The sequence below is a fragment of the Ovis canadensis genome, chromosome 25, assembly GCF_042477335.2.
Source record: "Ovis canadensis isolate MfBH-ARS-UI-01 breed Bighorn chromosome 25, ARS-UI_OviCan_v2, whole genome shotgun sequence".
In the NCBI taxonomy this organism is placed as follows: Eukaryota; Metazoa; Chordata; class Mammalia; order Artiodactyla; family Bovidae; genus Ovis; species Ovis canadensis.
Window position 1 is genome coordinate 59,819,301 of NC_091269.1, and position 25,966 is coordinate 59,845,266.

Genomic DNA, 25,966 nt, shown 5'->3' on the forward strand with positions numbered 1-25,966 from the left:
CTCACCTTAAAAACAGGAAACCCTTTAATCTTTCTATCTCCATCGAAATACTGTTCTATATACTCTAACAGGTTCTCAAATACTAGCCCACTTTTCCTTTCTGCTTCCTTCCCAACTTCCCACTACTCAGTTTACTCACGCTATCAGTTTGGCTCTTTTTGCACTTTCATTTGCAACCCCATTTAGCAAAAGGCTCCTAATCTGACTTCTGGGTCTGCTCTCCACTTCCTGAGAAAATCCTCCCCTAAATGAAAATTTAAGTGTTATACTTGCCCAACAACCTCAGGATAAACTCAGGCTCCTCCCTGAACTCATAAATCCAGGAGGCTGACAGTCTCACCCTTGCCTACTTTTCTGTCCTCATCTCTATTAACTTCCTTTATGTACTTTATGCCTCAGCCTCAACAAAGTAACTGCCTTTCCCTTTTGTTTCTGTGGGTGATACCAGGCTTCTCACTCTTTGCTCCCCCCCTTTTCTTGGGTTACTGTAAACACCCACTTGCTCTCCATTTCCTACCAGCTGTCTTTCACCATCAAGCCTCCTTCCTGACAGGTAACAGATAGATGCAGGAGTCAGAGACAGACAGGAAGATGCAAAAAGGCTCCGTCTGTGAGCGACGTCACTTTCACTTTTCACTTTCATGCACTGGAGAAGGCAATGGCACCCTACTCCAGTACTCTTGCCTGGAAAATCCCATGGATGGAGGAGACTGGTAGGCTGCAGTCCATGGGGTCACTGAGAGTTGGACACGACTTCACTTTCACTTTCACTTTTCACTTTCATGCACCGGAGAAGGCAATGGCAACCCACTCCAGTGTTCTTGCCTGGAGAATCCCAGGGATGGGGGAGCCTGGTGGGCTGCCATGTATGGGGTCGCACAGAGTTGGACACGACTGAAGCGACTTAGCAGCAGCAGCAGCAGTGCTCCATTTTCATTCTAACAGACTGAATAAAACGTGTACTCCTTGGTCTCACATACACTCAGTTCATTCAAACTATGGCCCACACTGTATTTTCTGTTCTGCCTCTCATCTTCCCAAGCTTCCTGGCATTCCAAGAAACGTACACCCTGTAACTCTTGACACATAACATTTCTCACCAATGATAAGATATTTTCACGGCTCCTTATTTTTGCTCAAACTTCTTCCCACAGCTTGAAATTTTCTTCCCTTGCTTTTCACCTGCTGAATCTCTGTTTATTTAAGATCCTAAACCCAACCAAAATCTCCTTTCCTCAAAGGAACTCTCCCCCTTGCATGGTTTTATTCTGTACCCACAATCCTTGGACTCTGATTCTATAACAATATTTACTACTGTATTTAACTTTGCCTTGTATGTGTCTGGGCCCCAACAGTAAACTACAGAGCAAGAACTAGTAATATTTTGTATTTGTATACAGGGCTTCCCTGGTGGCTCAGAGGTTAAAGCGTCTGCCTGGAATGCGGGAGACCTGGGTTCAATCCCTGGCTCGGGAAGATCCCCTGGAGAAGGAAATGGCAACCCACTCCAGTACTCTTGCCTGGAGAATTCCATGGAGGGAGGAGCCTGGTATTCTTAAGTCCATGGGGTCACAAAGACTTGGACACGACTGAGCGACTTCACTTTCTATACAGTGCTTAGCATGTAATTAGTATCTAATAATTAGTATATATTAGTAACATATTATCTCAAAACACTTTTGAGTTAATGTTATTTCTTGTTCATCTAATGCACTTCTGAAAGTTGTTTATACAGCTGTATAATATACACATTATTATGCAGTGCTCTTCCATTGACTGTAGCTAATATTACACATCTCTAAGAAAATATGACTTAATAAAATATTTTCTTATTTAATGTATTTGTACATAACACCTAAATTTGAATATTTTATAAGCATTAAAGTTGCTGTTTCCTTTGTTTCTAATGGAAATTTACTTTTTCTCCGAGTTTTTAAATTTTTTTCATATATAGTATTCACCATGCTAATAGTTCCATTTCTAGTCTACATTATTTTCTTTCTGGAAACATGTAATGTCTTATAGGACTTAGTTGTGTACTAAGCTTTACCTTAATTCAAGTACACACACTTAAAAAGGTTTAGGAACGGTAATTGTTGAGATGATAGAGAAACTGAATTCTTTAGGAATACCTTTCTCTTGTGTTAATATCATATTTATGAGATCATAAATACATCCTATTTCTAGATAAGTCAGATTGTACTTACTACAAAGTACTATATTTTTAAAATTAATCAAACATTTGAGGGCCATTATTCTAGCTATGAATATGAATAAGTAGAAAACTTACTAAATAAGTATGAGTTATACCTTTCAGCCTCATCTTTAAACTGATCTTCAAAATCATCATTATGTTGGAAATCTCGAAAAAAGACTTTTAGCTTCCTTGAGTTAACTTCATTTTTAAAAACCTACAGGCACATGAAAAAAATTATAGCTATATTTTAGGAATCAATAGTTTAAGAGAAAATGATTTCTATAGCTTCTCAAGAAGAGCAGTAAGATCTTCAATAATAGAATGAAATCACAGTCATGGTGTGATTTCTACTCTTAGAAAATCACTTGAAATGTATATCTCCCTTTCAATATTTTCCAGTCCATCAAAACAGCATGTAAAGTACCATGCACATGTAAATTATTTCTATTGAATCACCCAAGTTTAAATCATCCAAATTATTTTCTAAAAGTTCATTAAAAGAAAGCTTATTTTTCTTTAAAAAAAAAAAAGATTATTATTGCAGCCCAGAGGAGATTCTTACAATGAGTGCTTATCTCATTTAGCTTATTGTTAATATAAGATTACTAACACACTAATAAATATAGATCATTCACCTTTATTTCAGTGCTTGTGTAATTAAATCCAGTGATTCTAGGAATGTCTCTGCCATGAGATGTTGCGCTACTAAATGGGCTTTAGTCCACACTGTTGACTTTGCACTGTCCTGTATAGTACCCAGACCACGGGTAGATAAACTGAATATAATTAAATGGAAAAAACTCCTTGAAATAAGGATTCAGTAATCAATATTTTTGCCCTCAACTCTGCTTCAATTAACCCACTCATCTGACAGTTCTTTTCTGGGGTATAAATACAAGCAAATACTGTTCTAAGTGCCACACACTGAATAAGACGCATGATGTGCTCCGCCCTTACGGAATGTATACATTCTCATGGGGAAAGAGAAAATACACAAGCAAACGTATAAAAGCTACACCTGTGATAAACAACAATGCGGTAACAAAGTACGGTGATACCTAATCACCGTGTGCCAAAAAGGTAGAGGGAAGGTTAGACAAAGAGACAGGAAAGCATCCTGAGCAAAAGGAACAGCGGGTCCAAAGTCCAGAAGGCCTGCCACGGTCTGGCCCCTGCCTAATTTTCCACCCTTAGCTCCCAGCTATTTCTTAGGCAGTATCTCCAGCCATCCACTGTGTTATGTCTTGTCGTCTCTTTTGAAGCATCATCTCTTTTGATGATTCTTATTTTGTGAAACATTCATCCTTTCCCCTCTTCTTAGTCCATATCCATGTGTATGTGTTTTGCTTAATTCCACAAAATTTCCTAGACTTGAAATACTTCTTGTGGGTATATATATGCTTGTGGGCATATATACAGCTGACATTCTAGAACAGGGACCCAAGCACAGTCAATTTTAAATGCAAGCATATTAATGGAATAACTACCTAGAACTCTTATCAAGCACATTCATTTTGCAGTATAAGTCAAAACATATAACTTATTAAGTTTTAACTTCACATAAATAACCACTAGTGGACGTGATGGAATCCCAGCTGAGCTATTTAAAATCCTAAAAGAGGATGCTGTTAAAGTGCTGCACTCAATATGTCAGCAAATTTGCAAAACTCAGCAGTGATCACAGGACTGGAAAAGGTCAGAAGGGCAATGCCAAAGAATATTCAAACTACCCTAAATTGTATTTGTTTCGTATACTATAAGGTTATACTCAAAACCCTTCAAGCTAGGCTTCAGCAGTAAATGAACTGAAAACTTCCAGATGTACAAGCCGGGTTTAGAAAAGGCAGAGGAACCAGAGATCAAATTGGCAACATTCGTCGGATCATGGAGGAAATAAGAGAATTCCAGAAGAACACTACTTCTGCTTCATTGACTACACAAAGCCTTTGACTGTGAGGATCACAACAAACTGGAAAATTCTTAGAGGTGGGAATACCAGATCACCTTGCCTGTCTCCTAAGAAACCTGTATGCAGGTCTAGAAGCAACAGTAAGAACTGGAATGGAAAAACAGACTGGTTCAAAATTGGGAAAGGAGTACAAGGCTGTTTATCGTCACCCTGCTTATTTAACTTATATGCACAGGACATCATGGGAAAATGCCAGACTGGATAAACCACAAGCTGGTCTGGTTGGTGACGGCAAGGGAAGCCTGGCGCGCTGCAGTCCATGGGGTCACAAAGAATCGGACATGACTGAGCAACTGAGCTGCATCGCTAGCCAGTCCCTGAATTCGTCAAACTGTGATTTCATTAGTAAATGGGACTTAACTTTTTTCTGCCACACCTTCACCCTAAATTTTCAAAAAAAAACCCTTTCAGTACAACCTATCACCACTGTCTAGCTGTTGTATATGAGTTTTTAGTCTTAGCAGCTCAAAGCACTATTTTTCCTCTTGGAATAATCAATTGTACCCACATCATAAATTGCACAGACCATTCTATCCACAATGCCACCTGTCACAGAAAAAGTTCCCATATATACACAGGTCATCTTCTGTAATCTCTAAGCAGTTTTATCTGTCTTACTTGCCACTTCCTAAATTACTACCACATTTCCTCAATTCTTAAGGTTTATAATGAGTCTTGATAATCTGCAGTTATCCCAGTTCTCATTCCACCACATACACATTTTGCCTTCCTTTCCTCATACTTCATATTTTTGGCCTTCTGTTGCCCCAAGTTTGATTCACCTGATTAAATCTCTCTCTCCCTCACCTACAAACACACAAAATTTGAAATCTGTATTAAAACCAGGTTAAATTAACTTTGCATTTTAAATTAAGAAAAACTGTTATCTTCATTATATTGTCTTATTATCCATTAATATGATATCAGTTCAGTTCAGTCGCTCAGTCATGTCTGACTCTTAGCGACCCCATGGACTGCAGCACATCAGGCCTCCCTATCCCTCACCAACTCCCGGAATTTTCTCAAACTCTTGTTCATCAAGTCGCTGATGCCATCCAGCCATCTCATCCTCTGTCATCCCTTTCTCCTCCTGCCTTCAATCTTTTCCAGTATCAGGATCTTTTCAAATGAGTCAGCTCTTCACATCAGGTGGCCAAAATATTGGAGTTTCAACTTCAACATCAGTCCTTCCAATGAACATTCAGGACTGATTTCCTTTAGGATGGACTGGTTGGACCTCCTTGCAGTCCAAGGGACTCTCAAGAGTCTTCTCCAACACCATAGTTCAAAAGCATCAATTCTTAGGTGCTCTGCTTTCTTTATAATCCAACTCTTACATCCATACATGACCACTGGAAAAACCATAGCCTTGACTAGATGGACCTTTGTTGGCAGAGTAATGTCTCGGCTTTTCAATATGCTGTCTAGGTTGGTCATAACTTTCCTTCCAAGGAGCAAGCGTCTTTTTATTTCATAGCTGCAGTCACCATCTGCAGTGATTTTGGAGCCCAAGAAAATAAAGTCTCCCACTGGTTCCCCATCTATTTGCCATGAAGTGATGGGACTGGATGCCATGATCTTTGTTTTCTGAATGTTGAGCTTTAAGCCAACTTTTTCACTCTTCTCTTTCACTTTCATCAAGAGGCTCTTTAGTTCTTCACTTTCTGCCATAAGGGTGGTGTCATCTGCATATCTGAGGTTATTGATATTTCTCCTGGCAATCTTGATTCCAGCTTGTGCTTCTTCCAGCCCAGCATTTCTCATGATGTACTCTGCATATAAGTTAAATAAAGCGGGGTGACAATGTACAGTCTTGATGTACTCCTTTTCCTATTTGGAACCAGTCTGCTGTTCCACGTCCTGTTCAAACTGTTGTTTCCTGACCTGCATATAGGTTTCTCAGGAGGCAGGTCAGGTGGTCTGGTAGTTCCATCTCTTCCAGAATTTTCCAAAGTTTATTGTGATCCACACAGTCAAAGGCTTTTGAATAGTCAATAAAGCAGAAGTAGATGGTTTTCTAGAATTCTCTTGCTTTTTTGATGATACAGCAGATGTTGGCAATTTGATCTGCCTTTTCTAAAACCACCTTGAACATCTGGAAGTTCATGATTCACATATTGCTGAAGCCTGGCTTGGAGAATTTTGAGCATTACGCTGCTAGTATGTGAGATGAGTGTGATTGTGCGGTAGTTTGAGCATTCTTTGGCATTGCCTTTCTTTGGGATTGGAGTGAAAACTGATCTTTTCCAGTCCTGTGGCCACTGCTGCGTTCTCCAAATTTGCTGCCATATTGAGTTCAGCACTTTCACAGCATCATCTTTCAGGATTTGAAATAGCTCAACTGGAATTCCATCACCTCCATTTGCTTTGTTTGTAGTGATGCTCCCTTCGGCCCACTTGACTTCACGTTCCAGGATGTCTGGCTCTAGGTGAGTGATCACACCATCGTGATTACCTTGGTCATGAAGATCTTTTTTGTACAGTTCTTCTGTGTATTCTTGCCATCTCTTAATATCTTCTGTTTCTGTTAGGTCCATACCATTTCTGTCCTTTATCGAGCCCATCTTTGCATAAAATGTTCCCTTGGTATCTCTAAATTTCCTGAAGAGACCTCTAGTCTTTCCCATTCTACTGTTTTCCTCTATTTCTTTGCAATGATCACTGAGGAAGGCTTTCTTATCTCTCCTTGCTATTCTTTAGGCTAATAGAGTTTTGCCGAGAGAACTCACTGATCATAGCAAACACCCTCTTCCAACAACACAAGAGAAGACTCTACACATGGACATCACCAGATGGTCATCACTGAAATTAGACTGATTATATTCTTTGCAGCCAAAGATGGAGAAGCTGCATACAGCCAGCAAAAACAAGACCTGGAGCTGACTGCGGCTCAGATCATGAACTCCTTATTGCCAAATTCAGACTTAAATTGAAGAAAGTAGGGAAAACCACTAGACCATTCAGGCATGATCTAAATCAAATCCTTAATGATAATACAGCAGAAGGGAGAAATAGATTTAAGGGACTAGATCTGATAGAGTGCTTAACAAACTACATACAGAGGTTTGTGACATTGTACACAAGACAGGGATCAAGACCATCCCCAAGAAAAAGAAATGCAAAAAAAGAAATGGGGCCATGCTTACACTTTGACAAGATCCCTCTCATCTCCAAAAAGACATGCTAAAAAACCATTTGTATACAACTCATTGCTGAGAAAAAGTGACATCACCTGAGTGAGAGGTCCTAGCATAATTTAAACCTGAGATATACTTCAAGCCATGCTTCAGAATAAACTAGATTATATTTATCAAAGAAGCAAACTGTTCTAGATAGCTGTAATTCAAATAAGGTCCACTCCGGACTCTAACATGTCTTTGATGGAATGAAATGTGATTTGGTTAACAATGGCAAGAAGGCACAAAGAGAAATATTTTAAATTATCAAGATGCCAGGTCTTTTTGGAGAGTGCTCTTTTTGTCAAATTAATACCAAAGAAAAGATTGGGTACATTTTCCCAAGGAGCCTAAGTCAACTGTTCTGCACTACATATGCCAGAGATTTATGAGTGAAACTTGACAATAGTCATGCTAAGAGACTGAAGCCTGGCTTCTAGTCTTTTTTCTGTGACTTGAAGAGCTGTATGATCACAGACAAATCATTTCAGCTCCCTGGGACTTAGTTTTTTCACCTTTAAAATGAATGTTGGAATAAAAATTTATTTATCTATCTACTAAATCTAATCATCAACACACAAGTCTATGAAGTCTAGACAATTCCTAGGGACAGCATCATAACTGAAAGGCTATCAAGTGACTATAACGCCAAATTAACTCATGAAATGTAAGCAAGGCAAATTCTAATAAAACTAGCTGATTTTCACAACATAGTCTAAAAACACCTGGAAGTATTCTAAGATATTCTTTTCTAAAAGGAAACTTTAAAGAGTATCATAACTCATCCTAGGAAAGTCAAGTCATAAAATACAGAGGAAAAATCCAAACCATAAAATATACTCAGTTCCTCAAAAAAAAAATCATATACATTTTCTTTAAATATATAACTTATAAAAAAATTTAAAAAATAAGATATACTCAGTTCTAGGAGACAGTCAAGTATAGTTATGTAAAGGATCTAGTCAAGACACTCTATGAAGTTTCTCACTTCCAAATATTTCTCCAAATAGAAAATCATTCAGATCAGAGAAAAGTATCAACAGCAGAACTGAGCACCCTGGGTTACACCAAGAAAGACTGCCAGCCACAAATGTGATGGTTGCTTTGCTTACATGTCACAGAGGAACGGACAGACCTCTACATGAGAGAACAATCAAGCTACAATGATTTTTTTCAACGCAGGAGCACACCTGTCAGCCCTGGGTGGCAGTGGCAATCAAATTGGGAAACTGGGGGAGACAGTTCCTTCTCTGGGTACTGATTTTTATCTCTATTAATTCTGGAACCTACTGGAAGTGAATATGAGGACAGCAACATGATTGAAGTCCCAAAGCTCCAATAGATCAGATAAGAAAAAAGTGCAAGGCACCCACGAGATGAAAATGTATTTCCCTTTTCATAAAGGACAGAAATGGTATGGACCTAACAGAAGCAGAAGATGTTAAGAAAAGGTGGCAAGACTACACAGAAGAACTATACAGAAAAGATCTAATAACCCAGATAACCACGATGGTGCAATCACTCGCCTAGAGCCAGACATCATGGAGTCCGAAGTCAGGTGGGCCTCAGGAAGCATCACTGCGAACAAAGCTAGTGGAGGTGATGGAGTTCCAGGTGAGCTGTTTAAAATCCTGAGAGATGATGCTGTGAAAGTGCTGCACTCAATATGCCATCAAATTTGGAGAATGCAGCAGTGGCCACAGGACTGGAAAAGGTCAGTTTTCATTCCAATCCCTAAGAAAGGCAATGCCAAAGAACGCTCAAACTACCACACAATTGCACTCATCTCACACGCTAGCAGAGTATGCTCAAAATTCTCCAAGGCAGGCTTCAACAGTATGTGAATTGAGAACTTCCAAATGTTCAAGCTGGATTTAGAAAAGGCAGAGGAATCAGAGATCAAATTGTCAACATCCACTGGATCACAAAAAAGCAAGAAAATTCCAGAAAACCATCTACTTCTGCTTTATTGACTATGTCAAATCCTTTGACTGTGTGGATCACAACAAACTGGAAAATTCTTATAGATATGGGAATACCAGACCACCTTACTTGCTTCCTGAGAAACCTGTATGCAGGTCAAGAAGCAACAGTTAGAACCAGACATGGAAGAATGGACTGGTTCCAAATAGGAAAAGGAATATGTCAAGGCTGTATATTGTCACCCTCCTTATTTAACTTATATGCAGAATACATCATGAGAAATGTTGGGCTGGATAAAGCACAACCTGGAATCAGGATTGCTTGGAGAAATATCAATAACCTCAGATATGCAGATGACCCTACCCTTATGGCAGAAAGCAAAGAGGAACTAAAGAGCTTCTTGATGAAAGTGAAAGAGGAGAGTGAAAAAGCTGGCTTAAAACTCAACATTCAGAAAACTAAGATCATAGCATCTGGTCCCATCACTTCATGACAAATAGAGGAAACAATGGAAACAGTGACAGACTTTATTTTCTTGGGCTCCAAAATCACTGCAGATGATGGCGGCAGCCATGAAATTAAAAGACACTTGCTCCTTAAAGAAAAGCTATGACCAACCTAGACTGCATATTAAAAAGCAGAGACATTACTTTGCCAACAAAGGTCTAGTCAAAGCTATGGTTTTTCCAGTAGTCATATATGGTTGTGAGAGCTGGACTGTAAATAAGGCAGAGCGCTGAAGAACTGATGCCTTCAAACTGTGGTGATGGCGAAGTCTCCTGAGAGTCCCTTGAACAGCAAGGAGATCAAATCACCCTGAACACTCATTGGAAGGACTGATGCTAAAGCTGAAACTCCAGTATTTTGGTCATCTCATGGGAACAGCTGACTCACTGGAAAAGTCCCTGATGCTGGGAAAGGTCTAGCACAGGAGAAGAGGGTTTCAAAGGATGAGACGGCTGGATGGCATCACTGATGCAATGGCATGAACTTGGGCAAACTTCAGGAGATGGTGAGGGACAGGAAGGCCTGGTGTGCTGCAGTCCATGGGGCGGCAAAGAGTCAGACATGATTGGGTAACTGAACAACAACAACATAGCCAATTAGCAGAGATCCCTCTTCTAGGCTTACCTTGTAATTCACTAGTCTGGGTGTTGTTTCCTGACTTGACAAGTGCAGGTGGTCATGACATGATGAATAAAGCAGGTCTTCATGACTTGATGAGGGAAGGTCATCATGAGGTGATACAGGCAAAGATACATGCGGGTTTTTCATATCAGAGTCCTTTCCTTTCTGATCTTCTCCTGAACAAAGAAAAGGAAAGAACTGATTAAACGTGAAGGGTTACAGAGGACAGGCTGAAACTTAGTGAGAAAAGTCAAGTTACATGAGGGGAACTTTCATCTGCTTTTCCATTTTAGAGTCACCTCATCTTAATCTCCTAATTAATCACTTTTCAACTTGCTTTGAAAAAATAACTTAGCAAACATGAGCCTACCTCTAGGATTTTCCTCAGAAAGTGGATTTTTGAGCAGTCCCTTTGTCCCTGCTTTCATATTACTCAGTAAAGTACTCTTCAGGAAAATTCTAAACATATACCACCTACAGAGCCTATGCATCGGGATCTATAGCATTCAATTCTTCTGTGTCTCAGAGTCTATTTCTTGGATAAAGAATAGTGTGTTATGTAAGTCTCCTTTTACATTTTGAATTGTTAATAATAAATCAGAAATATGTTAGTGTACATAGAAAGTTGTTTTAGACTTTATTGAATAATGTCATATGAATCATCCCTAGGAAACTCACTATTGGCTTTATTTTAAGATTTTTGGTAATTACTCTGTTAATTTACTCCACAGAACCTTTCATAGAAACCAAGGGAGTTATTTTTCTCTGACCTTAGAATTGAGCACTCAGAGTACTGTTTCTTGTATCATGGTAAACTTAAGATTATGATTTAGAAATTTATAACAGAGCATATTAAAAAATCAACAATAAAAAGTAAAGCATAGTAAACAAGTACTGTAAAGATGGAAAAAGGCATTTCTGAATGTGTCAAAAAAGGAAATCAAATAGAAATTGTGAACTATAACATGAATTAATTTTTAAGTATATATTAAGAAATAGCAATGGTATTAAAACTAATGTGAAGGAGCTAAGGAACTGTTTAACGGGGAAATGTACAGTTCGAAAAACAGTTTTTAAAAGACAGAAGAAATGACAAAAATGTGTTTTGTATTCAATAACAAGGGCCAAGAATAACTGAGGAAATCTTGCAAAACAGGAAGATATCATAAAGAAAAATAACAAATAGAAAATAACCTAACATAACAGACTAATCAACAAATCAAAAGCTGTTTCTCTGAAATCAAAGACTTAAAAATATACCAACTTGTTTCACTACACTTTGTAATAGCAAAAATTAAAAAAAAGGCACAACCACAAATCCAACTAGCATTTTAAGAACTAAGAAGAAAGTTCAATTAGACAAACTTGATTAAATGGAAACTTTTATAAAATTATAAATTATCAAAATCTACTCAAGAACATACAGAAAATCTGAACAGTATAACTATTTAGAAAGTTAAACCAATAATAAAAAGTCTCACACCCTGGAGGCAAAAGGAATCTAGACCCAAACAGATCCCCAGATGATATTTTATCAAATTTCCAATGAACAAAAATCTCTTTCTTATGCAAATTGTTTTAACAAAAATGTTAAGCACTGATTTTCATTTATATTAAAAGGTTAGCAAATCCTGACATGAAAACAATGCATGTAAAAATACAGGGAGGAAAAATCATAAGCCAAGTTCACAGCTGCAAAAGCCCGAAATGAAACACTGCGGCACGACGCAGTGGGAAAGACGCACAGATGGAGAGCCGTCTCAAGAGTGCAAAGCACGCTCAGGCTCACAAACGTCTGTCAGTGCAGACTGGCATAGTGACAGCTGCTCACAAAAGAAAGGACAGAAACCCTGTTATCATCTGAACATAAAAAAATCGTGTGAAAAATTCAAAAGTATTTCAAGGTAGAAACAGAAGAAAACTTCTTTAATTTATAGACAAGTTTATTTAATCAAAATGCTGAACCAACAGTATCCTTAACGGCAAAACTTTAGACACATTCTCATTGTTTTAAAGAAAATATAAGAAAGCCTACTACTTATTTAACATTAAAGACATAATCTGGGGGAAAAGCAAGTAAATTGTTATCTGCAAATATTGTAATTGTCTACATAGAAAATTAAAGAGACTCCAAGGTCAAATACTAGTAATAATAAGAAAGTCTGACAGAGGAGTTGACATGAGATCAATAAATCAGGATCATTCATAGGCCAACAACCAGATACTGCAGCAAAGGAAAACACATCATTCACAATAGCGATAAAAATACACAGTAACCAGAAATAGACCAAACCAAACATATACGGTGAAAACTGCAAAACTATGTTAAAAGTTACAAAAATAGAGCAAATAACCTATATTTCATACAAATGAAACTCCTATCATAATAATGGTAAGTATCCTCTAAATTAAACCACAGATTCAATGCAAATCTGATAAATATTCAAGTAGGATGTGTGGGGGTATTTGTGCGTGCGTGTGTGTGTGTGTGTGTGTGTGTGTGTGTGTGTGTGTGTGTAAACAAACTAGGAAACAGAAATCTAAGAACAGGAAAAACAATTCTGGGAAAGGAGAACAGACTGGGTGTATCTGCCCTGTAAGACAGCAATACTTATTCTAAACTAAAGTCATCAAAGCAGTATGAATTGGTGTAAGGACGGAAAAGCAGGTCAATATAAAGGAACCGAGATTCAGAACCAGTCTCAAGCGGGTAAGAGCACCTGCCATTTGATAATACTGGCAGTGTGCAGATTAGAGTGGGGACAGGACTAAAATAAATGGGGACAACACAGAAATACAAAGGATCATAAGAGACTATTATCAGCAGCTATACGCAATAAAATGGACAACTTGGAAGAAACGGACAAATTCTTAGAAAAGTATAACTTTTCAAAACTGAACCAGGAAGAAATAGAAAATCTTAACAGACCTATCACAAGCACAGAAATCAAAACCATAATCAGAAATCTTCCAACAAACAAAAGCCCAGGACCAGATGGCTTCACAGCTGAATACTACCAAAAATTTAGAGAAGAGCTAACACCTATCCTACTCAAACTCTTCCAGAAAATTGCAGAGGAAGGTAAACTTCCAAACTCATTCTATGAGGCCACCATCACCCTAATACCAAAACCAAACAAAGATGCCACAAAAAAAGAAAACTACAGGCCAATATCACTGATGAACATAGATGCAAAAATCCTTAACAAAATTCTAGCAGACAGAATCCCACAACATATTAAAAAGACCATACATCATGACCAAGTGGGCTTTATCTCAGGGATGCAAGGATTCTTCAACATTAGCAAATCAATTAATGTGATATACCACATTAACAAATTGAAAGATAAAAACCACATGATTATCTCAATAGATGCAGAGAAAGCCTTTGACAAAATTCAACATGCATTTATGATAAAAACTCTCCAGAAAGCAGGCATAGAAGCAACATACCTCAACATAATAAAAGCCACATATGCTAAATCCACAGCAAAATTATCCTCAATGGTGAAAAATTGAAAGCATTTCCCCTAAAGTCAGGAACAAGATAAGGATGCCCATTCTCATCACTACTATCCAGCATAGTTTTGGAAGTTTGGGCCACAGCAATCAGAGCAGAAAAAGAAATAAAAGGAATCCAGATTGGAAAACAAGAAGTAAAACTCTCACTGTTTGCAGATAACATGATCCTCTACATAGAAAACGCTAAAGACTCCACCAGAAAATCACTAGAGCTGATTAATGAATACAGTAAAGTTGCAGGATATAAAATTAACACACAGAAATCCATGCGTGAGGCAGGGTGCTCAGGGCTGGTGCACTGGGATGATCCTAAGAGGTGGGATGGGGAGGCAGGTGGGAGGGAGGGGTCAGCATGGGGAACACATGCACACCCATGGCGTCATGTGAATGTATGGCAAAACCACCACAATACTGTAAAGTAATTAGCCTTCGATTAAAATTTAAAAAATAAAAAAAAATAAAGTATAGGCTGCACACCAGAAAAATAAAATAAATGAGGCTGTGACAATTGGTTTACCTCCCATAAAAGAAAGATCATATCCCTCCTCACTGCATAGGATCAAAAATCAAAATATACAAAAGAAAAGAGACTATTTTTATTATTTTAGAGTAGAGACAGTTTTTGGCATCATGAAAGCACAGTTTATATAAGAAAAAGCCGATATTTGGATATTCATTTAAAAGATAGTATCAAAAAATAAGCATTTACTAAGAGAAAATGATATAACCGATGACAAAATTTATCTAGGATATATAAAGAATTCTTAAAATTCAATAAGAAGAGCAACCAACTATTACAGATTTGAGAATAGAGAAAATTTACCTCATGTCCTCTGGGAAACTAACTGAGCAATAAGATACATTCCTCTGAATGCTGTGGGATACAAGCCTAACACTCCTGATAATGAATGTTAAAATTGCACCATAGCTTCCTAAAGCCCTTGACATTGGATATTACTGCCACTATTGCCTCATATCAAGATTTAAACAACAGTGAGCTCTGCAAACCTAAGAAGGAGCTTCAAATGCTACGGAGGTCAGTTACATGGAAAAAAATGTCTAGAAGAATTATTAACAGCAATTCATAGAAGAATACTTAAACACTAATAAATGTATGACAAACTGTCCACCATCAGTTAATAAAGAAATGAAAATTAGAATAACCTACCGCTGACTTTCACTTCTGCCTATGAGGGATTTAGTGCTGCAAAACTTATTCACAACCAGAAAATAGGACAAAAGTACATGTGACAGCAACTTTCAGATATTGTAAGATAAGCCTGGAGTATCTTATCACATAATCAAGCCATTATACACTCAGAAAACAAAAAGATGGGTTATGTCAAAGAGACACAGGAGTCAACCTGAAAGAGCTCCCAAGGCCCAGAACAATTGGAACAAAGTAAATAACATAACTAAATTATAATATAAATTATAAAATACATATGCCTGAGTCCATACTGATATGCTGCTGCTAAGTCACTTCAGTCGTGTCCAACTCTGTGCAACCCCATAGACGGCAGCCCACCAGGCTCCCCCGTCCCTGGGGACAGGGCAAGAACACTGGAGTGGGTTGCCATTTCCTTCTCCAATGCATGAAAGTGAAAAGTGAAAGGGAAGTCTCTCAGTCGTGTCCGACTCTTAGTGACCCCATGGACTGCAGCCTACCAGGCTCCGCTGTCCATGGGATTTTCCAGGCAAGAGTACTGGAGTGGGGCGCCATTGCCTTCTCTGATGCTGACATAAGCAAATTGATAAATAAATAAGGAGGGGAGTAGAAACAAATCTTTATAAGGTAATCCCAAAGAATATACATATACTAATATTATTCCCTCCTCTAGGAGGTAGAGCTTCTTGCTCCCTTCGCACCTATGGGAGCAGCCTTATTTTTTGACCTCTTGAATATTGCTCTCCTCTTCTAATGCCACTACCATTGTCCAAGTTGTCACCATTTGTCTTAATTACTGCCACTGCCTCTTAATAAGCCCGCTATTTTCACTCTTACTATCCATCCAATACATCCTCAACACTGAAATGAGAGAAATAACAGACAACAGAAACAGACATATAGGAGTTCTAGATGTTGGCATTAACAAAGTCTCTTAAAGTGATCTGTTTAAAGTATAATCAAAACAAATGAAAATCTAGGAAAGGAACTGAATGAAAGATTTCTGTGGTTTAAAAGGAATACAAGAAGCAACCTACAATAAATGTCCATCAAGAGAGGAACGGATAAAGGACATGAGGCACATGTATAAGACGGAGTATCACCATCTTTATCACCACTTATCACATCTTATCTTCATTACATCCTATTACCGTTTACTCAGTTCAGTTCAGTTCAGTCGCTCAGTCGTGTCCAACTCTTTGCGACCCCATGAATCGCAGCACGCCAGGCCTCCCTGTCCATCACCAACTCCCAGAGTTCACTCAAACTCACATCCATCAAGTTGGTGATGCCATCCAGCCATCTCATCCTCTGTCATCCCCTTCTCCTCCTGCCCTCAATCCCTCCCAGCATCAGAGTCTTTTCCAGTGAGTCAGCTCTTCGCATGAGGTGGCCAAAGTATTGGAGTTTCAGCTTTAGCATCAGTCCTTCCAATGAGCACCCAGGACTGATCTCCTTCAGAATGGACTGCTTGGATCTCCTCACAGTCCAAGGGACTCTCAAGAGTCTTCTCCAACACCACAGCTCAAAAGCATCAATTCTTTGGCTTTCTTCACAGTCCAACTCTCATATCCATATATGACCACTGGAAAAACCATAGCCTTGACTAGATGGACCTTAGTCGGCAAAGTAATGTCTCTGTTTTCAATATGCTATCTAGGTTAGTCATAACTTTTCTTCCAAGGAGTAAGCATCTTTTAATTTCATGGCTGCAGTCACCATCTGCAGTGATTTTGGAGACCCAAAAAATAAAGTCTGACACTGTTTCCCCACCTATTTGCCATGAAGTGATGGGACCAGATGCCATGATCTTCGTTTTCTGAATGTTGAGCTTTAAGCCAACTTTTTCACTCTCCTCTTTCACTTTCATCAACAGACTTTTTAGTTCCTCTTCACTTTCTGCCATAAGGGTGGTGTCATCTGCATATCTGAGGTGATTGATATTTCTCCCGACAATCTTGATTCCAGCTTGTGCTTCTTCCAGCCCGGCATTTCTCATGATGTCTCTGCATAGAAGTTAAATAAGCAGGGTGACAATATACAGCCTTGACATATTCCTTTTCCTATTTGGAACCAGTCTGTTGTTCCATGTCCAGTTCTAACTGTTGCTTGCTTCCTGACCTGCATATAGGTTTCTCAAGAGGCAGGTCAGGTGGTCTGGTATTCCCATCTCTTTCAGAATTTTCCATAGTTTATTGTGATCCACACAGTCAAAGGCTTTAGCATAGTCAATAAAGCAGAAATAGATGTTTTTCTGGAACTCTCTTGCTTTTTCCATGATCCAGCAGATGTTGGCAATTTGATCTCTGGTTCCTCTGCCTTTTCTAAAACCAGCTTGAACATCAGGGAGTTCATGGCTCACGTATTGCTGAAGCCTGGCTTGGAGAATTTTGAGCATCACTTTACTAACGTGTGAAATGAGTGCAACTGTGCGGTAGTTTGAGAATTCTTTGGCATTGCCTTTCTTTGGGATTGGAATGAAAACTGACCTTTTCCAGTCCTGTGGCCACTGCTGAGTTCTCCAAATTTGCTAGCATATTGAGTACAGCACTTTCACAGCATCATCTTTCAGGATTTCAAATAGATCAACTGTAATTTCATCACCTCCACTAGCTTTGTTCGTAGTGTTGCTTTCTAAGGCCCACTTGACTTCACATTCCAGGATGTCTATTACCAGCCATAAAAAAAGGACAAAATAATGCCATTTGTAGCAACATGCAGGGACCTAGAAACCATCATACTGAGTGAAATTAGACAGAGAAAGACAAATATCATATGATATTGCTTATATGTGGAATCTAAAAAAAGGGTACAATGAACTTATCTACAAAATGGAAATAGAGCATGTAGAAAACAAACCTATGGTTACCTGGAGATGAGTGGGGGGAAGAGGTAAATTGGAAGATTGAGACTGACACATACAGACTACTATATATAAAACAGATGACTAATAAAGACCTACTGTATAGCATGGAGCACTCCACTCAGTACTATGTAATGGCCTATACGGGAAAAGAATCTAAAAAGGAATGGATATATGTATAACTGTTTCACTTTGCTGTACACCTGAAACTACACAACATTGTAAATCAACTATACTCCAATAAAAATTTTAAAACAATAAAGTGGTTTGGCTCTTGCTTCGTCTCTCTTATTTTGGATTTTAAATTCATCCATATGTTTAACTTTTCAATTTTACAAAGCATCCTCTTTCCTTGAGAAAAGAGACAATTCACTAAGTGGCAATAAAGAATAAAACTATAAATTACTATAATATAATGTAGTTCTTTCTGAATATAGAAAAATACATTCAGAATCTGAAAAGTTCTACCAATAAAATATGAGAATTGCTAATTTTACTTTAACTTCTTCAAGAAAGCACACCCAAGTCGGGCCACTTGCATATTAATTTGCAAGTGTCTTAAGAAAATTAATGACAAATATTCTTTGTATACTGTTTTTTGTTCTTTGCCCAGACGCTAAAACAAAGTCATGGAGTGTGTAGGATTTAATAGGAAAGAGCTGAGTCAAATTATATTTTAAAAGATTCCTTTAAAATTTAAATTTCATCAGGTTCTCAAATAGAAGGTCAGAAGATAATTGCTAGAATGGTTAGTGCACAGTTAGCTTAAAATGGGAAAAGCATCAAGCAGATTTTTTTAAAAAATCAGATTACACAAAAGGAAATAAATAATCCTGGACAGTAAACATAGCAATGTAAATTAAAGGAAGCTCAAGGCATCATTTCAAAACAAGTAAATTAACCACAATTCTTTTTGCTAGGATAACACCAAATATGGTGAGATTATAGTATAACCAATATATTGCTGGTAATGTGATTTAAACTCCTCTAATAATAAAAACTAATACAAAATTCAGATCCATTAGCTCAAGGATCCCCATCTGGAGAATCTATCCTAAAGAATAAATTGGGCTTCCCAGGTGGCGCTAGTGGTAAGGAACCCACCTGCCAATGCAGGAGACATAAGAGATTCGGGTTTGATCCCTGGGTCAGGAAGATCCCCTGGAGGAGGACATGGTGACCCACTCCGGTATTTCTGCCTGGAGAATCCCATGGACAAAGGAGCCTAACAGGCTACAGTTCACGGGACTGCAAAGAGCTGGACACGACTGAAGCAACTTAGCACACGTCCTAAAGAAATAATTCAATGAAAGAACAAAATCTATAAATATTATTAATAAATCAATAATAGTATTTATAATCAAAGGGAACAAAAACTGGAAACAACATACATGCTATGGATAAGTAATAAGTGAGAAAGAACACGGCCTCCAGGTCTTTCAGATTGCAAACAGGACCAGAATACTTCTGGAGTCAGACCTGCAAGGCTAGAAGGTCAGCCTGGCAGGGGACGCCCTTTGTAGAGCTCTGGCTTAAACCTCTAGGTGGAGGGAGCAACATCCACACTGATTACAGGGGGGCAGCGTAGAAGAGCAACCAAGGGCTAAGCTGAACAAGGAAGGAATGAACAAAGGTGCCAGAGAGATGTTGAAACTGATGGCAAGCTCCTAGTGTGTGAGGCACGCACGACAGTGGCAACACGGGTCGGCTGGGGACAGTTAGCATCTAATTAAAACACTGCGCTAGTATTATACTCAAAATCCTTCTTCTTTGTGCGTCTGTGCTTTTACATACTTTCTAAAGTACATAGGTATTTCTGTAATACATATATATTACATGTACAATCAGAAGTAAACATTATTTAATCAGAGTAAAATGAAACACAAGAGGCTAATCTTTGCTATTTTCAGCACAGTGGCTTGTTAAGAGATGCAGAATCTTGGGCCCCACCACAGACCCAGTGAATCAGAACGTGCAGGTTCACAAATTCACAGCTGGGTCCTACATATCTGCAGTCTGAGAGGCACTGCCCTGACTCTCCCGCTCCCCACACCCGCCACAGTGCAAAGTGCATAAGAACCTACCAGACTCTGCCGCAGCATTTTCCGGTGAAGACATGTCTTCCCTCCCAAAAGAGATGCGTGAAAGGTTTCTCCAGGTACTGAGCCTTGTGTTCTGAGAGTTAGATAGACAGTCTAATTAATATCCTGGGGCTGGCACACAATCGTTTTTCACCTGGTCAAACATACAACATAAAGGAATTTTAGACAACTCGAGTTCTCACAGTTTTACCGTATTATTACTCATTTATTTAGTCACTGTTATTCAGCAAATTGAAGGTCAGGAGGAGAAGGGGACAACAGAGGATGAGATGGTTGGATGGCATCCCTGACTCAGTAGATGGACATGAGTATGAGGAAGCTCTGGGAGTTGGTGATGGACGGGGAAGCCTGGCATGCTGCAGCCCATGGGGTCACAAACAGCTGGACACAACTGAATGAACTGAACTGATTCAGCGAATTAATTCTTTTATGCCAAACTTATTCTGAATTAGGTGCTGGGGACTCATTACTGAAGGATAAAAATTAAGTTCAGAGCCTGTCTTCAAGGAGCTCATCTTCAACCTATAGAACAGTCCTCACATAGGATAAACATTTTCTCTTCTAATCTTTGCCATAGTAGGAGTGTAAGATAATGTTATATTGTTCCTATTGGTTAAAATTTAGAGAGTTTTGTTTTGTTTTGGTCTGGAGACTTTTATCATTAGTTTACTTGCAAATGAAATAAAGTGAAAGTGTTAGTTGCTAAGTCATGTCTGACTCTTTGCCAGCCCATGAACCATAACCTGCCAGGCTCCTCTGTAGAATACTAGAATGAGTTGCCATTTCCTATGCCAGGGGGTCTCCCCGACTCAGGGATCGAACTCTTATCTTCTGCACTGCAGGCAGATTCTTTACCATTACACCACAGAAGTAAGTACTATAACTGAACCTAAAAGTTATTATTTTGAAACATATATTTTAAAACTTTGTGATACAGTACGTTAAGAATGATTATTTAAAACATGGAAGTAAGGCAAAATCATAGGTGGGGTATCCTTTCAAGGTTATATGAGAATGGTGTTTAAAAGGCCCTCCCAAGGGTTGACAATATAAAGGGATTGTACTTTGTACAACTCATTATTTACTGTTGATTAAAAGTCCTAGACTTAGTAAGAATACATGTTAACCTATAAATTTTCATTCTGTAGGGATATAAATAATTTCCATCTGGATAAAGAAAGATAATACTGATGGGGGCGGTCCTAAGATGGCTGAGGAATAGGACGGGGAGACCACTTTCTCCCTCACAAATTCATCAAAAGAACATTTCAATGCTGAGTAAATTCCACAAAACAACTTCTGAATGCTGGCAGAGGACATCAGGCACCCAGAAAAGCAGATCATTGTCTTCAAAAACAGGTAGGAAAAAATATAAAAGATGAAAAAAAGAGACAAAGGAGGTAGGGAGGGAGCTGCATCCTGGGAAGGGAGTCCCGTCCCGGGAAGGGAGTCTTAAAAAGAGAGAAGTTTCCAAACACCAGGAAACACTCTCGCTGCTGAATCTGTGGGGAGCCTTGGAAGCACAGAGGGCAACATAACAGGGAATAAAAATAAATAAATAATTAAAACCAACAGATTATGAGCCCAACAGTAACTCCCCCAGTGGAGAAGCAGTGCAGACGCCTGCATCTGCCACTAGCAAGTGGGGGCTGGGCAGGGAGGTGTGGCCTGCAGTGCTTTTTAAGAATTGGGCAGAATGCCCCGAATGGAACCAGAGTGAACTAACTTGGGCTAGCATACCAGACTGTGGGATAGCTACCACATGAAAAGCTTTAACGTAAGACACCACCAGGACCGCGCACAGAACAAAGGACGGATCGGACATAGCCAGCTGCAGACCATCCCCTTCCGGTGACAGGCAGCCAGAGCCGTAAGGGTTGGAAGGGGGCAATCACAGCCCCAGAGAGACATTACCTACCAAACTGCAAGCAGGCTTCTTTGCTAAGTCTTCTTGGGTTCTGGACAGTTGCCATCCTCCTGAGAAGGGGAGCCAGTGGTACACCCAGAAAACTGAGCAGCAGGGAAAGGCGATAAGTCACAGCAACCGTGCTCACCAAACACCTGAGCTGCTCAGACCTGGGAAGGGCACAAAACGCAGGCCTAACCTAATCTGCGCCTCTGAGGGCTACCTGAGAGCCGAGCCTGAGCGGCTTAGACTGGGGAGGCGCATGCAGCCTAGGGCCGGCCTCAGACGGTTCCCGGCAGAGCAACACAGAGCCTGAGCAGTGTGCGCGGTGAGCAGGGGCAGGCCCAGCGGGGCTGAGACACTGCCAGCACATGCCAGTGTTACTAGTTTGCAGCATCCCTCCCCCCCAACAGCGCACTGAACAAGTGAGCCTAAAAAAAAAGTGTCCACCGCCGCCCCCTTGTGTCAGGGCGGAAATCAGACACTGAAGAGACCAACAAACAGAAGAAGCTAAACAGAGGGAACCGCCTTGGAAGCGACCCCACACTGCCCCCAGCACCAGAGAAAGTCCCAGAAACATCTTTACTATTTTTACGATCATTCTCTTTTTTGTTGTTGTTGATGTTGTTGTTTGATTGTTTTTTCTTTTCTTTTTTTTTAACTTTTTAAAATTTTTAAGTTCTCTATTTCTCCTTTTTTATTTTTATAACCTACCATTACTTTTCAAAAAAAAAAAAGACCCTATTTTTAAAGCAAATGCCGTATATATATTTTTTGTGGTTGTTGTTGTTGTTTTTTTAATAATTCTTGTGACTGTTTTTTTCTTCTTCTTCTTCTTTTCTTTAATATTGTATTTTTCAAAATCCAACCTCTACTCTAGATTTTTAATCTTTGCTTTTGGTATTTGTTGTCAATTTTGTACATTTAAAAACCCAATCTTCAGTACCCAGTTTTACCTGAGAGCGAGATTACTGGCTTGACCATGCTCCTCTCCTTTGGACTCTACTTTTTCTCCACCAGGTGGCCTCTGTCTCTTCCCTCCCCCTTCTCTTCTCTACCCAACTCTGTGAATCTCTGTGTGTTCCAGACAGTGGAGAACACCTAAGGAACTGGTTACTGGCTGGGTCTGTCTCTCTCCTTTTCATTTCCCTCTTTTATCCTCCTGGCCACCTCTGTCTACTTCCTCCCTCTCCTCTTCCCTGTATAACTCCATGAACACCTCTGAGCGGTCCAGACGGTGGAGCGCACATAAGGAAGTGACTACTGGCTAGCTTGCTCTCTCCTCTTTTGATCCCACCTCATCTCATTCCAGTCATGGCTAACTACCCCCTCCCTCTTCTCTTCTCCATGTAACTCAGTGAACCTCTCTGGGTGTCCCTCAATGTGGAGAAACTTTTCATCTTTAACCTAGATGTTTTATCATCGGTGCTGTATAGATGGAGAAGTCTTGAGGCTACTGTAAAAATAAAACTGAAAACCAGAAGTGGGAGGCTTAAGTCCAAATCCTGAGAACATCAGAGAACTCCTGAATTCAGGGAACATTAAGCAATAGGAGCTCATCAAACGCCTCCATACCTACACTGAAACCAAGCACCACCCAAGGGCCAACAAGTTCCAGAGCAAGACATACCACGCAAATTCTCCAGCAACACAGGAACACACCCCTGAGCTTCAATATACAGGCAGCTCAAAGTTACTCCAAAACCACTGACATCTCATAACTCATTACTGGACACTTCATTGCACTCCAGGGAGAAGAAATCCAGCTCCACCCACCAGAACTCCAACACAAGCCTCCCTATCCAAGAAACCTTGGCAAGCCACTGATACAACCCCATCCACAGTGGGGAAACTCCAAAATAAAGAGAACTCCACAAATTCCCAGAATATAGAAAGGCCACCCCAAACACAGCAATATAACCAAGATGAAGAGACAGAGGAACACCCAGCAGGTAAAGGAACAGGATAAATGCCCACCAAACCAAACAAAAGAGGAAGAGATAGGGAATCTACCTGAGAAAGGATTCCAAATAATGATAGTCAAAATGATCCAAAATCTTGAAAACAAAATGGAATCACAGATAAATAGCCTGGAGACAAGGATTGAGAAGATGCAAGAAAGGTTTAACAAGGATGTAGAAGAAATAAAAAAGAGTCAATATATAATGAATAATGCAATAAGTGAGAACAGAAACACTCTGGAGGCAACAAATAGTAGAATAACGGAGGCAGAAGATAGGATTAGTGAAATAGAATGGTAGAAATAAATGAATCAGAGAGGAAAAAAGAAAAAACAAATTTAAAGAAATGAGGACAATCTCACAGACCTCCAGGACAATATGAAATGCTCCAACATTCGAATTATAGGAGTCCCAGAAGAAGAAGACAAAAAAAAAGACCATGAGAAAATACTTGAGATAATAGTTGAAAACCTCCCTAAAATGGAGAAGGAAATAATCACCCAAGTCCAAGAAACCCAGAGAGTTCCAAACAGGATAAACCCAAGGTGAAACACCCCAAGACACATATTAATCAAATTAACAAAGATCAAACACAAAGAACAAATATTAAAAGCAGCAGGGGAAAAACAACAAATAACAACAAATAACAAATAACCTTATGGATTCCCATAAGGATAACAGCTGATCTTTCAATAGAAACTCTTCAGGCTAGGAAGGAATGGCAAGTCATACTTAAAGTGATGAAAGAAAATAACCTACAGCTCAGATTACTGTACCCAGCAAGGATCTCATTCAAATACGAAGGAGAAATCAAAAGCTTTACAGACAAGCAAAAGCTGAGAGAATTCAGCACCACCAAACCAGCTCTCCAACAAATTCTAAAAGATATTCTCGAGACAGGAAACACAAAAAGGCTATATAAACTTGAACCCAAAACAATAAAGTAAATGGCAACAGGATCATACTTGTCAATAATTACCTTAAACGTAAATGGGTTGAATGCCCCAACCAAAAGGCAAAGACTGGCTGAATGGATACAAAAACAAGACCCCTCTATATGTTGTCTACAAGAGACCCACCTCAAAACAAGGGACACATACAGACTGAAAGTGAAGGGCTGGAAAAAGATATTCCACGCAAATAGAGACCAAAAAAAAGCAGGAGTAGCAATACTCATATCCGATAAAATAGACTTTAAAACAAAGGCTGTGAAAAGAGACAAAGAAGGACACTACATAATGATCAAAGGATCAATCCAAGAAGAAGATATAACAACTATAAATATATATGCACTCAACATAGGAGCACTGCAATGTATAAGACAAATGCTAACAAGCATGAAAGGGGAAATTAACAGTAACACGATAATAGTGGGAGACTTTAATACCCTACTCACACCCTATGGACAGATCAACTAAACAGAAAATTAACAAAGAAACACAAACTTTAAATGATACAATAGACCAGTTAGACCTAATTGATATCTATAGGACATTTCACCCCAAAACAATGAATTTCACCTTTTTCTCAAGTGCTCACGGAATATTCTCCAGGATAGATCACATCCTGGGCCATAAATCTAGCCTTGGTAAATTCAAAAAAATTGAAATCATTCCAAGCATCTTTTCTGACCATAATGCATTAGATCTCAATTATAGGAGAAAAACTATTAAAAATTCCAACATTGGAGGCTGAACAACTCACTCCTGAATAACCAACAAATCACAGAAGAAAGCAAAAAAGAAATCAAAATATGCATAGAAACGAATGAAAATGAAAACACAACAACCCAAAACCTGTGGGACACTATAAAAGCAGTGCTAAGAGAAAAGTTCATAGCAATACAGGCATACCTCAAGAAACAAGAAAAAAGTCAAATAAATAACCTAACTCTACACCTAAAGCAACTAGAAAAGGAAGAAATGGAGAACCCCAGAGTTAGTAGAAGGAAAGAAATCTTAAAAATTAGGGCAGAAATAAATGCAAAAGAAACAAAAGAGATCATAGCAAAAATCAACAAAGCCAAAAGCTGGTTCTTTGAAAGGATAAAT

General features: G+C 39.1%; 1 protein-coding gene across 1 annotated transcript in view; it reads right to left on the reverse strand.

Annotated features, from left to right (window-relative positions):
• The window catches only part of PTPN20 (protein tyrosine phosphatase non-receptor type 20), a 67,593-nt gene that overhangs the window by 29,770 nt on the left and 11,857 nt on the right, over nt 1-25,966 (reverse strand). The window contains exons 2-3 of the mRNA XM_069572212.1: nt 20,031-20,121; nt 10,397-10,569 (exon numbers count right to left, since the gene is read on the reverse strand). Coding sequence (XP_069428313.1) covers nt 10,397-10,569; nt 20,031-20,064 — 207 coding nt within the window. The 5' untranslated portion in view covers nt 20,065-20,121. The remainder of the gene's footprint in view (nt 1-10,396; nt 10,570-20,030; nt 20,122-25,966) is intronic.